This window comes from Geotrypetes seraphini, chromosome 7, assembly GCF_902459505.1.
Source record: "Geotrypetes seraphini chromosome 7, aGeoSer1.1, whole genome shotgun sequence".
Taxonomy (NCBI): Eukaryota; Metazoa; Chordata; class Amphibia; order Gymnophiona; family Dermophiidae; genus Geotrypetes; species Geotrypetes seraphini.
This window is the reverse complement of record NC_047090.1, coordinates 105380954-105396785: the sequence shown is the minus strand read 5'-3', so window position 1 is coordinate 105396785 and position 15832 is coordinate 105380954. Positions and strand designations below refer to the sequence as shown.

At 44.3% G+C, this 15832-nt stretch overlaps 1 protein-coding gene across 3 annotated transcripts in view; it reads left to right on the top strand.

Moving 5' to 3' along the window:
* The window catches only part of PACS2 (phosphofurin acidic cluster sorting protein 2), a 474262-nt gene that overhangs the window by 176827 nt on the left and 281603 nt on the right, over positions 1–15832 (top strand). For 2 of the 3 annotated variants that reach the window (XM_033952202.1, XM_033952200.1), the window contains exon 4: positions 12334–12459. The exons of the other annotated variant lie outside the window; for it this stretch is intronic. In XM_033952202.1, the coding sequence (XP_033808093.1) occupies positions 12334–12459 (126 nt within the window). The remainder of the gene's footprint in view (positions 1–12333; positions 12460–15832) is intronic. 3 annotated transcript variants of the gene reach the window in all.

Below are 15832 nucleotides of genomic sequence, written 5' to 3'. Positions count from 1 at the left end.
GACCACACAAACTGTTATGGTATATAATTGGTGTGGTAAATTTCCTTAGAACATATCATGAAGGGTCATAAAAATTGCCAATGTATAATATTTGTTTTACATTCTAGAAAGTGCTATAAAATTTTTCAGAAAACTTACTTTATGTGCATATGTAATTACCTTCCATATACTATCTAACACCCATATCCAATGGTAGCCATCTTAGCTAAGAAGCTTTAGAGGTGCCATAGGAATAATTATTTTTTCTACAAAACTATATGGCCTTTCCAATCTGCCCATCTATACCATCTCCCAGTCTTCACTATCCCTTCCTTTCTCACAGAGATTCCCTGTGCTTGCTCCCCATGCTTTCTTGAATTCTGATAGTCTTCATCTAATCTAATTTAATTCCACATTTATATTCCACCAATTCCTTCTTAACATTTAAAGCAGATCACAAGCAAGTATTTAACATGGGCACTCCCAAGGAATTACAATTAAAAAAACGTATTCTGTTACATCCCTTCCGGAACCAATACGAAAGGTGTTTCACCTCAACCTGTGAACTGGAACTTGCAAAAATCCACACACTCTTTTCTCCATATTCCTCCCATTTAGGTGAGGAATAGAGAGCCCCCTGTAGTTTTCATTTCTACAAGCGAACCGAGTAGAAGTCATTCAGATCGGCTCTGCTTCTTTTCTTGTTTTCTTCGCTAAAGTCCATCTTTTTTGATGGCTTTGGTGCCTTTAGACCCCTTTGGAGGGAGTTCTCTGCCTGAGAAAGGATGCAGTTTCCATGGAGCTGGACTGCTGCTCTACAGGGCAAGCTTCGGGTGGATTTGTGGAGCCAGCCTGCTATGTGCTGCCTTAAGAGCTTGGGGTCTATCCCTCTAGGAGCGTGCTTACCTGCTGACCCTGCCAGAGGTTTAAGTGCAGGCTGTTTGCGCCCTGAGTAAGAGCCCTTGGGTATCAAGGTGCAGGCTGTGTTTTTCTGCCCCCAGTCGAGTGAGGAGGTTCTATGGGGGTGAAGGTCTCGGTCGGGGTTCGTCCGATTGGAAGCCTGAAGAGCCTAAAGATTGTGTGAATAGGTGAAATTCTGAGGCAGAAGATCCTTTCCCTTCACTTCAGCAACACAGACAGAGCTGACAGGAAGGCACTGTGGATACTGTAAGTACAGCCCCTTTACTTCCTATAGGAGAATTGGGAGGGGTGTCTGTGTGTGTGTCTTAAAACAGGGTTTTCAGGAATTTCTGGGGCTATGCTTCAGGTTCCCCACTCCAAAAACCTGAAATCGCCAATTTTTGTGTTCCCATTGGATCTCCTTGAGGTGTTTTAGGCGTGAATTTACTGACAGTGGCCATCTTGGACTTTTAGCAATTTATTTAAACTGAATTTTTTTGCCTCACAACCCTTCAATTGTTAGGGATGACACCTCCACCTCTAAGGAGTTGATTTCCTATATGGATTGCACTGCTTTACCAGCAGAGGAGAATCTGTGTACCGTGGGCCGTGGCACATGAGGGGAAGGGGCGGGAGCTTCGGGCCTCACCTCCTCAGGATGCTCTAGGACTTGAGAGCCTGTTTGTAACTTTGCTTTATATCTTCTATAACCATATTGAATTGTGACCACGTGGTCAGCTGAAATATCAATGTCAGTAAAATGTGTTTGGTTGAATTGACCTTTTCTGAAAAATAATTAGCAAGCTTATGTGCACTAGGTTGTAGGACCTGTGTTGAGGTGTTCAGTACAGGTAGTAACATAAGATTTTTAACAATTCAAAATAAGACTTCCTGATCAGGTTCTATGGTACTATACACATATACACAGATGATACTCTATTAGTAGTATTTGTATAAAGTCACAGGGCATAGTGACATTATCCTAGGACAAACAGGTAACATATTCTCACATGTGGGTGATGTCATCCACAGAATCCTGTACGGACAATGCTAAAGTGTATTGTCACTTTAAGCTTTTAATAAAGCTTTGAAACTGCCAGCACCACGCATGTGCGAGTGCCTTCCTGCCCTATGCCGGCTCACAGTAGCTCAGTTTTTCATTTTCCATGGAGTGAAGAAAACAGAAACATGATGGCAGATAAAGATCAAATGGCCCATCTAGTCTGCCCATCTGCAATAACCATTATCTCTTCCTCTCTCTAAGGGATCCAATGTGCCTATCCCACACCTTCTTGAATTCAGACACAGTCTCTGTCTCCACTACTTCCCCCTGGAGACTGTTCAACACATCTACCACTCTTTCCTTAGATTATCTCTTTTCATCCTATGCCCTCTCATTCCAGAGCTTCCTTTCAAATGAAAGAGACTCGACTCGGCGCATTTACGCCACATAGGTATTTAAATGTATCTATCATATCTCCCCTCTTCTGCTTTTCCTCCAAAGTATACAGTGAGATATTTAAGTCTGTCCCCATATGCCTTGTGATGAAGACAACACACCATTTTAGTAGCCTTCTTCTGGACCGACTCCATGTTTTTATATCTTTTTGAAGATGCGGTCTCTAGAATTGCACACAATATTCTAAATGAGGTCTCACAAGTCTTATACAGGGGTATCAATATCTCCTTTTTCCTGCTAGCCATACGTCTTTCTATACATCCTAGTATTATTATCACCTTTTCAACCTGTTTGACCACCTTAAGATCATCACATACCATCAAATCCAAGTCCTGCTGTTTTGTCGTGCACATAAGTTCTTCACCCACTAAACTTTGGGTTATTGCAGCACAAATGCATGCCATTGCATTTCTTAGCATTAAATTTTAGCTGCCAAATCTCATACCATTCTTCAAGCTTCGCTAGGTCTTTCTTCATGTTATTCACCCCATCCGGGGTGTCTACTCTATTTCAGATTTCAGTATCATCCGCAAAAAGGCAAATCTTACCTGACAGCCATTCAACAATATTTCTTTTTTTTTTTTTAATTCTTTATTCATTTTTTAATCTTACAACAAGTGTACAGATAATAAAACATTTAAAATTAAATACATCACTTGAATTTTTCTAGTATAACATCAAATAAATAAATTTATTCCCTTCCCACCCATCCTTTCCTTTAGCATTCAATCAAAAATATACAAAAATAAATATTCTTTACTATTGATTAAACCTATAGTAATTCACCCTCCTCCCCCCATTTGCAAATATACTTTCAATAGAAAATGGTATCTACTCATTACAGTAAGTTGTCAATGGCCCCCAGATCTTTTTAAATTTATTATAATACCATTTTTGAATAGCAATTATGCTTTCCATTTTATAAATGTGACATAACGAATTCCACCAGAAGGTATAATTTAATCTACTGCAATTTTTCCAATTATTTGTGATATTTTGAATGGCAACCCCTGTCATAATCAATAAAAGTTTATTGTTGTTTGATGAAATCTGACTTTTTGTTCTCATTGATGTACCGAATAGAATTGATGTATCGAATAGAATTGATGTACCGAATATGATAATGCTACATGATTCTCTAATAAACAATTAATTTGGGACCAAATTGATTTCCAAAAGGCCATGATAAAGGGACAATAGAATAATAAATGATCTAGAGTCCCTGCTTCAAGTTTGCAATGCCAGCATCTATTAGACTTAGAGCTGTCTAACTTTTATAATCGAACTGGGGTCCAAAATGCTCTATGCAACAGAAAGAACCAAGTTTGTCTCATAGATGCAGACACTGTACACCTCATCCTCCAAGACCAAATTCGTGGCCATTGAGACGCAGAAATTTGATGCTTAATCTCAATGCTCCAAATATCTTTGAGGCCAGTCTTTAGTTTTTTATTTATAAATCCTGTTATCAATTTATACCACTGTGCGGCTTGGTGTCCCAAGAAATCCACCTGAAAGCATAAGAATTCCAGACTATATTGATTATTAAGATTCTTCCATTCAGGGAACCCCTCCTGAATAGCCTGCTTCAGTTGCAACCATTTAAAACTTTGTGTTTTATTAAGACCATATTTTTACTGCAACTGTGAAAAATCAAGCAGTTTACCATTTAAAATAACATTGTTTAAAACCCGTATACCTGCAATAATCCAATGCTTCCAGATGACTTTAAATCCACCAATTTGAATCTTGGAGTTAAGCCATATAGATTGATTACCGTATTTTCGCGGATATAACGCGCGCGTTATATGTTATTTTACGTACCGCGCATACCCCTCGCGCGTTATATGCCTGAGCGCGGTATACAAAAGTTTTCAAACATAGTTCCCACCCCGCCCGACGCCCGATTCACCCCCCCAGCAGGACCGCTCGCACCCCCACCCCGAACGACCGCTCGCACGCGCTCCCACCCGCACCCGCATCCACGATCGGAGCAAGAGGGAGCCCAAGCCCTCTTGCCCGGCCGACTCCCCGACGTCCGATACATCCCCCCCCCCCCCGGCAGGACCACTCGCACCCTCACCCCAAAGGACCGCCGACTCCCCAACAATATCGGGCCAGGAGGGAGCCCAAACCCTCCTGGCCACGGCGACCCCCTAACCCCACCCCGCACTACATTACGGGCAGGAGGGATCCCAGGCCCTCCTGCCCTCGACGCAAACCCCCCTCCCTCCAACGACCGCCCCCCCCCAAGAACCTCCGCCCGTCCCCCAGCCGACCCGCGACCCCCCTGGCCGACCCCCACGACACCCCCGCCCGCCTTCCCCGTACCTTTGTGTAGTTGGGCCAGAAGGGAGCCCAAACCCTCCTGGCCACGGCGACCCCCTAACCCCACCCCGCACTACATTACGGGCAGGAGGGATCCCAGGCCCTCCTGCCCTCGACGCAAACCCCCCTCCCCCCCAGCCGACCCGCGACCCCCCTGGCCGACCCCCACGACCCCCCCACCCCCCTTCCCCGTACCTTTGGAAGTTGGCCGGACAGACGGGAGCCAAACCCGCCTGTCCGGCAGGCAGCCAACGAAGGAATGAGGCCGGATTGGCCCATCCGTCCTAAAGCTCCGCCTACTGGTGGGGCCTAAGGCGCGTGGGCCAATCAGAATAGGCCCTGGAGCCTTAGGTCCCACCTGGGGGCGCGGCCTGAGGCACATGGGCCAAACCCGACCATGTGTCTCAGGCCGCGCCCCCAGGTGGGACCTAAGGCTCCAGGGCCTATTCTGATTGGCCCACGCGCCTTAGGCCCCACCAGTAGGCGGAGCTTTAGGACAGATGGGCCAATCCGGCCTCATTCCTTCGTTGGCTGCCTGCCGGACAGGCGGGTTTGGCTCCCGTCTGTCCGGCCAACTTCCAAAGGTACGGGGAAGGGGGGCGGGGGGGTCGTGGGGGTCGGCCAGGGGGGTCGCGGGGCGGCTGGGGGGGGGGGGGGGTTGCGTCGAGGGCAGGAGGGCCTGGGATCCCTCCTGCCCGTAATGTAGTGCGGGGTGGGGTTAGGGGGTCGCCGTGGCCAGGAGGGTTTGGGCTCCCTTCTGGCCCAACTACACAAAGGTACGGGGAAGGCGGGTGGGGGTGTCGTGGGGGTCGGCCAGGGGGGTCGCGGGTCGGCTGGGGGACGGGCGGAGGTTCTTGGGGGGGGGGGCGGTCGTTGGGGGGAGGGGGTTTGCGTCGAGGGCAGGAGGGCCTGGGATCCCTCCTGCCCGTAATGTAGTGCGGGGTGGGGTTAGGGGGTCGCCGTGGCCAGAAGGGTTTGGGCTCCCTCCTGGCCCGATATTGTTGGGGAGTCGGCGGTCCTTCGGGGTGAGGGTGCGAGTGGTCCTGCCGGGGGGGGGGGGATGTATCGGACGTCGGGGGGGGCATCAGGCTTTCAGGATGGGGACAGACCTTCAAGGGGGGACAGGACTTCAAGGGAGGACAGTGCACGGAAGTCAGGGGGGGTGAACGGAGAGTCGGGACAGCGCACGGAAAGTCAGGGCGGGCGAAAGGAGAGTCGGGCAGCATGCGCGTTATATGCCTGAGCGCGGTATAGAAAAGTTTTTGTACATATCATCGTGATTTCTGCGCGCTATACCCCTGTGCGCGTTTTACAATGGTGCGCGTTATATCCGCGAAAATACGGTAGTTGATTTTAGTATTGGGTTAAGTGTTAAATTACTAACATATCGTAATGTTTTCCACGTATCCATTAATATTCTATTATCTTTATATTTTCTAGGCATCTTAATACTGAGAACATGACATAAATGTAAAGGAAACATGAGTCGCCATTCAAAATATAACCAATCAAGAACATTTTCCATGAGCTCTGGGAGGACCCAATACATACCCTGGCGTAGAATATAAGCTTGATGATACCTATAAAAATTTGGGAAATTTACCCCACCCTCCCTAATTGATTTTTGTAGAGATACTAAAGCAATTCTAGGCCTTTTACCCAGCCAAATAAATTTTGTAAGAATACCATTTAACTTTTTATAAAAGGACCCTTGAAAAAAAACTGGTATCGTACTCATTTGGTAACAAACCACAGGCAATATCATCATTTTAATAAAGATTCCATTGCTCACACATTTCTGTTACTTTTTTTAATAAAAGTTTTTCATTCTCTTTTACAGTGTCATCAAGTGGATTTTTAATCCAAATACCTAAATATTTTAATCCATCTTCTTTCCATACAAATGAAAATGAGTCAAATAGTCCTTTAGTACAATGCACATTAAGTGGCAGAATTTCTGATTTCAAATTTCTCTATCAATTCAAGCAAGCATGGCAAGGAAGTTTCTGGATTCCTCAAATAAAGCAGTATATCATCTGCATAGGCAGAGACTTTGTATTCCCAGTCTGTACGAAGAATACCCTGTATCACCTTTGCTTGTTGAATAGCTAATAACAAGGGTTCTAATACAATATCAAAAAGCAAAGGAGATAATGGACATCCTTGTCTAACCCCCCTCCGCAAGTTAAAACACTCTGATAAATTATTATTAATATACAATCTTGCAGTTGGGAAGTTATACAATGATTGAATCATTTGTATAAATCCAGAACCTATACCAAACCATTCTAGAGCTTGATACATAAAGGTCCATTCCACCCGATTGCACTGTAATAATGCCTGGATATTCTTTAAATCCTCTCTTATACTTGTTTTATCCGGTGAATCTTCAGGCAATGGTACTCTGGACGGAGTTGAAAGATCTTGCTTGCTTCTCTTTGATTTTCCACCCGAAAACGCTGCTTCTATATTAGTTTGTTTAGAAGCAGCCATAGTTACTACAGAAGGTTAGTTTTTTGTTTTGAAACTTGATATTCACGACCAAAAATCTATAAAAAGTTTCCTGGGTAGACGAAGCTATTTAGTTACACGTCTATTAGCCAGCGCTCGCAAGCCATACCCCCTGAAGATGGTGATTAAATTTGGCACTTGTCCAGCAGTGCAGTGCAGGATTCTGCTCAAGCTTTAAACTTTAAACTGTCAAAACCATTGTTTGTTTTGCCTTTATTCCTAATACTGCCACTCTGATTCTTCCTGCCTTGATAAAACCACCTCCTTTCAAGCCTCAAATCCAATCAGGAACAAGTAAATAGGAAATAGGAATTGTAAAAAACATTGACAGTGATTTGTTTCCTTAAACACTGTGGCACCCACTATAAATGTCATTCAACAATATTTCTTATAAAAATGTTAAAAAAGAGCAGACCCAAGAACAGAACCTTGAGGCAAGCCACTAATAATATCCCTTTCCTCGGAGCAATCTCCATTAACCACTACCTTCTGTAATCTTCCACTCAACCAGTTCTTGACCCAGCATGTCACTTTGGGGCCCATATCTAGACTTCATCTAGTCAAGTTTGCCTTCCCGCTTCGATTGTCTTTTATTTTATTTGCTATTTTGTTTTCAAGTTAGCGACTATTCAGTAGTTCCTTGTTTTTAACTTTGGGCCTATTGACACTTTTTCTACCTTCAGCCTTACCGAGGGCATTGATGGTTTTCTGCCAGAACTTTCGCTCGACCCTCGGTTCCCACCTTACCTTCAAGAGTTTTTCTAGGCTTCATTTATTTTTAATCATTGTATTCTTTTTCTGTCTGGAAATACTCCTGATATACCAGGGCTAATAAAAAGAAATTGAATTCTATCTGGCTGTCTATCTACCCTTGTCCAGCTGTTTAAGGCTCATTATTTTTCCTTTAGTACCAATCTCATTTTATGTCGGTACCAGTGGACATCGACATAATTCTCGTTCTTCATGGTCAAAATGGGAAGCCTTGGCAAGCATCATGAGCATCCATAGCATTTAGTCACCCGATGTATGCCTTACATCAGTGTCCCACAAACTTTCTCAAGCCGCAGCATACTAAATATAATGGCCATGGCCCGAGGCATACAGAAGTGTGCGGACATCGCTGTGATGACATCATGCACATGCGTGATATCATCACATCAATGTCCACACATTCACAAAGGCCCTCTAAACGGGCCCTGAGACGCCATTGGGGGGTGCCAGCAGGGAAGAGGGCCAGAGAGAAGGGGAGGTGCTGGCACCTCTTCCCTACTAATTGCCTATGGGATGTGCCTCTTGCTGCAAGAGGCACGTCCTGTAGGCAGACAGTCAGCGTCTGTCCTCCCTGGTGTGCCGAAGCACACAGTTTGCGATACACTGCCTTATATCGACATCATCATTCTTCGATGCAGGCTGTGACTTCTGAAGTGTGCCTCTTTCATAGGGTTACCAAAGCTTCAACACCCTGCTGTACCTTATGTACCAGCTTCATAGCACATGGTACCAGTGCATCCACTTCAGCATGTACAGCAGGAGTTGTATTGTGGAGGGCTGGCTACAAAGCTACAATACTAATTGGCATCGATGCCCTTTCCATCTATATCGGTACTGGCCCAGTTTGAATATAGTTTATTGCAGTCTTACGGTACCAGATATTGCTCTCTTTGTCATAAGTCGAGATCTGTTGATGCTCGGTACTGGTTATTATTTCTAGGTACCGTCTCTTATTGAGGCCTTATGGTACCAGATATCACTCTTTCTATCATAAGTAGTGATCTGTCGATGCTCTGTACTGGTTATTTCTAGGTACCGTCTCTTATCGAGGCCTTATGGTACCGGAGATCGCTCTCTCTGTCATAAGTAATGATCTGTTGATGCTCTGTACTGGTTATTTCTTGATACCATCTTTTTTCTCAGCATTGATGTATCAGTACTACATAATGGAGGACTCTATTGGTACCGCTTTTTCCATGGAATGTTCATCGGTACCATTTCTATTTGATCACTCACAGTCCTTCTTCCAGATGGTGTCGTGGACATCCTAACGTCAAATCTCCAGTGTTTACTGTCTGTATATGCTATCCGTCAACTGCATTCATTGTACCCTGGCCACGTGTATTACTGGCCTTTACAAGTGGGGTCTTTTAGCATCTTGGACCAGAGCGTCGGTACCATATTGACTTACCTCTGCACTCCACACACCTATTCCACGGTACTTCATATGGAATTTGTCCTCCACTGCGCACACTTACCTTTAGCTCCAGTTTCACTGCAGTTCTACTATGTCTAGCTCCAACCTTCATCGATAGGTGCACTACCAGAGGAATTCACTATTTTCTTATATGGGTGTAGAACCTTTTCAGTTAGATCACCTCTTCTTCCACTGCAAAACCTGTGGCATCTCCTTTGCCTGTCTTCTACAGGATATTACCTGAGCTTAGCCATTTGCTCTCAGACCTTACTATGCACTTTCCCTGAGCCTGAGTTCTCTGTGTCCAGATTCTTCAGACCTCCATTTGATCTACCTCCTGGCTCCATGTGTCTGACCTACATATCAATATCTAGGATTTCCTAGCGCATATCCTATGTTCAGGCAAATAATTGTTTTGGTGACAAAGTGGAGGAGATTCTGCAAATGCTTACTTGTCACCAGTAGAGCATATCCACCATCAAAAGGGCACATTGTCATCTCAGCAGGATCATCCAGGTAGCAGGATCAACCAGATTCTTCACGCATTTTCCAGTGCCACACATGGACGTAATCTTTTGGATATACCTCTACAGTGCAGTCCCATTGTTTTGCTTTTTCCACCACCAGATTCCAGATCCTCCCCCATCAAAGAGTTCTCATGACAGACACCTCCATTTATACGTGGGGGGTCACCTTGAGGGCCTCTGCACTCTGGGAGTCTGGTCAACTCGGGACAGACTTCTACACATTGACCTACTCTAACTTCAAGCAATCTGTAATGCTCTTTGAACATTTCAGGATCTCATCCTCACCCACGTCCTCCTTGTCAGAACGAACAATCAGGTAGCAATATACTATAATCAACAAACAAGGAGGTGTGGGCTTTCTTTCCCTGTGTCAGGAAGCCTACAAATCTGGAAATGGTCAATATTTTTCCTCAAGGCGCAAGTTTTGTCCGACACACGAGTGGACTCAACTCCAAAGTTTTGCACAGTTCTGCTCCAGACAGTTCTCCTGTCATTGCCTGGAAGTGGATACATTTCTTCTGGCTGGGTCACACAAATTCCTGTATGCATTTTCACCAGTCCTTCTAATTACAAAAACATTGTTCAGACTCGGGCGAGAACCAGCCACCATGATCCTCATAGCTCCTTGGTGGCCAAGACAACCATGGTTCTCCCTTCTACTTCAGCTGAGTGTCAAAGATCCTATCCAATTACAGATATTTCCCTTTCTGCTAACTCAGAGTCAAGATTCTCTACTACATCCCAACCTGCAGTACTCTACATCTAACAGCTTGGTACCGCTCAACCTGAGCATAGAGGATTTCAATCTTTCTGCCCCAGTTGAGGCTATTATAGCTGCTTCCAGGAAACCTTCCATTCAGCAATGCTACTGCTTTAAGTGGACACGCTTTACCACATGGTGTAATCTCCATCAATTGGATCCTACTATGTCCTCAATTCCTTAGATGTTGGACTACCTTCTGCATCTCTCCAACTCTGGCCTTAAACCCACTTCTGTCAGAGTTCACCCTAGTGCTATTAGCGCCTTCCATGTCCCTTTCAATAATAAACCTCTAGCTACTTATCCACTAATTTCTAGGTTTATGAAAGGACTTTTGATCTCAAAACCTCTAATCAATCCTCCTTCAGTTGTTTGGGATCTCAATGTAGTCTTCACCATCCTGATGAAGCCTCCATTTGAACCTCTTGCAACTACTCTTAAGTTCCTTACTTGGAAAGTAGTTCTCTTAATTTGTGTCACTTCAGCTCGATGAGTAAGTGAACTCCAAGCACTGGTCTGTGACCCATCTTATACAGTTTTATCACCATGACAAAGTTTCTCCTCAGAGCTCATCCTAAGTTTTTTCAGAAAGTACTCACAGAATTTTAATCAATCCATCGTACCACCCATTTTTTCCCCAAAGCCTCATTCTCATCCTGGTGAAACGGTTCCTCACACATTAGACTATAAACGTGCCTTGGCCTACTATTTACTGCATACTAAACCACACAGGACTTCTCAACTGTTCATCTCTTTTGATCTTAACAGATTGGGAGTTCCTGTATCCAAACAAACTATTTCTACTTGGTTGGCAGCCTGCATCTCCTTTTGCTGTGTTTAGGCTGGGTTGCCACTTGAAGGATGTGTTGCAGCACACAAAAGTCTGAACATTGGCAGCATCAGTGGCCTTTTTGCCTTCCACTCCCATTGAGGATATTTGCAAAGTAGCTACTTGGTCTTCAATTCACACCTTTACATCTCACCATTTTCTGGAGACCTATTCCAGATGAAATGGTTGGTTCAGCCAAGCAGTTCTACAGAATTTATTTTCTATTTAAGGCCAATTCTCCCTCCAACCCTTTTCAGTTAAGCTAGAGAGTCCCACATGTGAGAATATGCTGCCTGCTTATCATAGGATAAAGCACAGTTACATACCGTAACATGTTATCCGGGGACATTGGGCAGATATTCTTACACCCCTCCTTCCTCCCCTGGTTAGCTTCTTAGCTTGTTTATGGAACTGAGCTACCATTCGATAGCGTTGGGTGGGAAGGCACTTGCACATGCGTGGTGCGGGCAGTCTCGATGCTTCGTTAAAAGATTAAGGTGACAGTTCACTTTAGTACTGTCCATATGGGGCTCAGTGGATTACATCACCCACATGTGAGAATATCTGCCTGCTGTCCCTGGATAACGCCTGTTATGGTAAGTAATTGTGTTGTCTCTGCTCAAAGGAGCTTATATTTTAGTCAAGACAGACAAGTTGCAGAAAAAGAACCAAATAAGAGCTTTGACCTAAGTCAGCGGGGGCCCCGACTCTCCCGCTTGTTAATAGTATATAGCTGAAAGCAGTGCTGGGGAGGGTGAGTGAGGGAAGAGATGTCAGATAAGCCAGATGAGCAGAAATCTCTATATTGAAGATAACTTAAGTTATACATAAATATGTTGTATTTGAATGTAGTATCCACATTTCTTGAAAAGAGAAGGCAACAGACTTCAGATCATGCTGCAGAGGAGGAAACGTTACAAAAATCGAACAATTTTGGGCTACAAGACCTTGGCTCTGGGATCCATCAACATGGCTGAGGTAGGCCAGCTTATTCAGCAATAAATAAGGCCAAAAACCAAAGCTATCAGCATTTGTTTGTATGATGCCTGTGTGCACATTCTGTTCTATGTGAGAATTTGTTTGAATAACACTTAAAAGTATCATTGGATAGGCTCCCAAATGAATTGTTCATTTTACTTTTGTTGAGACGGGAATTACATTTTTAGAATATTTTAAAGATGATGTATATGTTTCATCAAGATATAGGGTGTGTTATATTATAAATGATTATGGCTGATATTTTTCTTATGATTCTTTTTTTTGTTGAGTGGCATAAGAGAGCATTGGTGCACCTTCTCTTAAAAGCCCCCTAAAACTCTCTTGCAGTGGGTGAGTATTCATGGTTGCTAGTATAGTTAGAAGGAGAAGCTGAATACAAAAGAAGCTTCCTTTGACTCCCATGTCATCTTGGCATAGTTCACTACTTAATCTTCACTGCAGCCAAGCTAATTCTTTCCTTGCCTATACAAGTAGGCTAAAATTGGAGTCTTGCCCTTCTTGATTTGTTGTGAACAATGAACCCTTTTAGATTTACCTCAGATGAGTGTTGGAGTAACTGCAGGAATCTAAAATGCATATTTATAAATTGATTAAAGTATGAATTGAAATTGGACATGGGGGAAGGGGGATGACCAGGTTGTTGCACTGTGATCTTCTTTATCAAGTAAACATGTTTAAAATTATTTCTGTAAAAAATTTTGATATATAAAATCCCCACAAACTCAGTTGTGGAGGTGTTCTAGAAATGTTTGCCATAGATCAGGGTCTTGACGCCTTAGAAAATGGGTCTGATTTATAGCCTTTTAAATCTGTAAATAACTGATGTAGCAAAATTTACGGAGAACACTTTAAAAGAAGCGGTGCCAACGGCTCACCGAGACCAGCAGCAGTATCAGGAGCCCCTCTCTAGCAGGGCACCTGATCACAGTTACACCCCTCCCCCGATCCAGCAGGGGAGAACACTTTAAAAGAAGCGGTGCCAACGGCTCACCGAGACCAGCAGCAGTATCGGGAGCCCCTCTCCAGCAGGGCACCTAATCACAGTTACACCCCTCCCCTGATCTAGCAGGGGAGAACACTTCAAAAGAAGCGGTGCTAACGGCTCACCGAGACCAGCAGCAGTATCGGGAGCCCTCTCTAGCAGGGCACCTGATCACAGTTACACCCCTCCCCCGATCCAGCAGGGGAGAACACTTTAAAAGAAGCGGTGCCAATGGCTCACCAAGACCAGCAGCAGTATTGGGAGCCCTCTCTAGCAGGGCACCTGATCACAGTTACACCCCTCCTCCGATCCAGCAGGGGAGAACACTTTAAAAGAAGCGGTGCCAACGGCTCACCGAGACCAGCAGCAGTATCGGGAGCCCCTCTCCAGCAGGGCACCTGATCACAGTTACACCGCTCCCCCGATCCAGCAGGGGAGAATACTTTAAATATATATTTTTTATTTCTCTTGATACTTATTTTTTATCTCTATTTTTTATTTATTTTACTTATTTATTTTTAATTCTATCTTTAAATTTATTTATTCTTTACTTGGTGGAATACTCATTTCTATCTCTATCTCTATCTCTGTCTTTATATTTTATCTTTATTTTTCATAAATTGTCTCTTCAGGTACTTTAGTTAGATTGTGAGCCTTTGGGACAGTTAGGGAATTCCAAGTACCTATCTTATTTATTTTTATTTATTGTATCTTTTAATGCATTCATTTTTGTAAACCGCTTAGAAACCTCACGGTTATTAGCGGTATATAAGAATTAAAATGAAATTAAAATGAAATTAAATTAAATAAGCAAGAGAAATTCAGGCACATTTGATAGTGATATTCTCTGGATAAGAGCCATTGTCCTTTAGCTCAGGGAATATTTTATGGATACACTGAGCTTGTACCAGTAGTTTTCCTTTCTGTCTAAACATCTTTTCTAGGCTAGTAGGATGTTTATTAACTGTTCTTAGCAACACAAGCAGAATGCAGAAAAAAACTAAGATACTCTTTTTTAATTTAGCAAAAGGTGACATCTATAATATGGAAGCACTTGGTACATCTTCCCCACTGGAATCAATGCTGTATCGCTAGGGCAAGACAATCTTATTTCCCAGTATAGACTCAGAAAAGGTACATATGGGGCAAAATGTCACACAAGATTAAAAAAACTGCCTGACTGGAAGTGCACTACATACCGTCAGCAGTGGAGATCGTGGTCACACAGAAATGGGCCATTTTTCTACTTCATCTCCCCTGTGCTACATGGATATTGTTCCCAGTGCAACACCTCATGATTAAGGCCTAGATTCACTAAGCCCACCGATCTTACCCAATCCGTGGGCGATCTGAGGCAGGCCGACCGATTCTCCAACCCTCTGCATGTAAATGGGGGTGATCGGAGGCACACCCCTCACCAACGAGACGGATCGCTGGAGAGTGATCCCGATGCATGTGCAGACCATCTACTTTGCCTGTCTGTTTTTTTAATTTTTTACTGGCCCCGACTCTCCTGATCTCTGCTGCCCTTCCCTGCAGTGCGAGCTTGTAGTTTTAACTCGTGGGTTTAAAGCGGGTTAAAACCATGGGCTCGCGCAGCAGGGAAGGGCAGCAAGCAGGAGCAGAGAGCTGGAGAGGGAGAATTGTGGTGGAGAATTGCAGCAAAGAGCACAATGCACAAGCAGATGCCAGGGCTACCCATGGTAGGACTTTAGGAGCAGAAAGCAGGAGAGGGAGAATCGCGGCAGAGAGCACAACGCACAAGCAGATGCCAGGGCTACCTATGATAGGGCTTTCTGGAGGATCACAGGAGGGAGGAGAGTTTTTTGAACAGGGAACAGAGCTGTTGGAAGAGAAGGATCGCGGCAGAGAGTATGAAGGGAGCAGAGAGCTAAATGGAACAGGGCAGAGAGCAGGGCTGGTAGAAGTTGGCTGGGATTTCAGGATAGCAATGGAGCAGGAGAGTCAGCAGGGACGTGTGCGACTGGTCCTCAGCAGTCACTTGTTTAGGGATCGGCCAGCCTAGTCGGTGTTCCTCTTTTTCTGGTGAATCACTGCCTGCCTACATTTGCATGCCGTTCCCTCTCATTTGCATGCACGGATTAGATGGGGTTTGGGAGGAAGGTTAGTGAATTGCAAAGGGGTCAGGATTTGATCAGTGGGCTTAGTGAATCTAACCCTAAGAGTGCTCATCTAAAGCAATGTGCTGCCACTATTTTGACAGCTGACAAGAACTGCATGATGATAACTTAGACTTCGGCACCCTATAGCAGTACATATCGTAAGACTCCAGTGCTGCAAATGAGAAAAAAAAACCCAGTTCAAAAAGCTTGAAAGAGCAGCCACATCTGGAGCCATATAAACAGACTC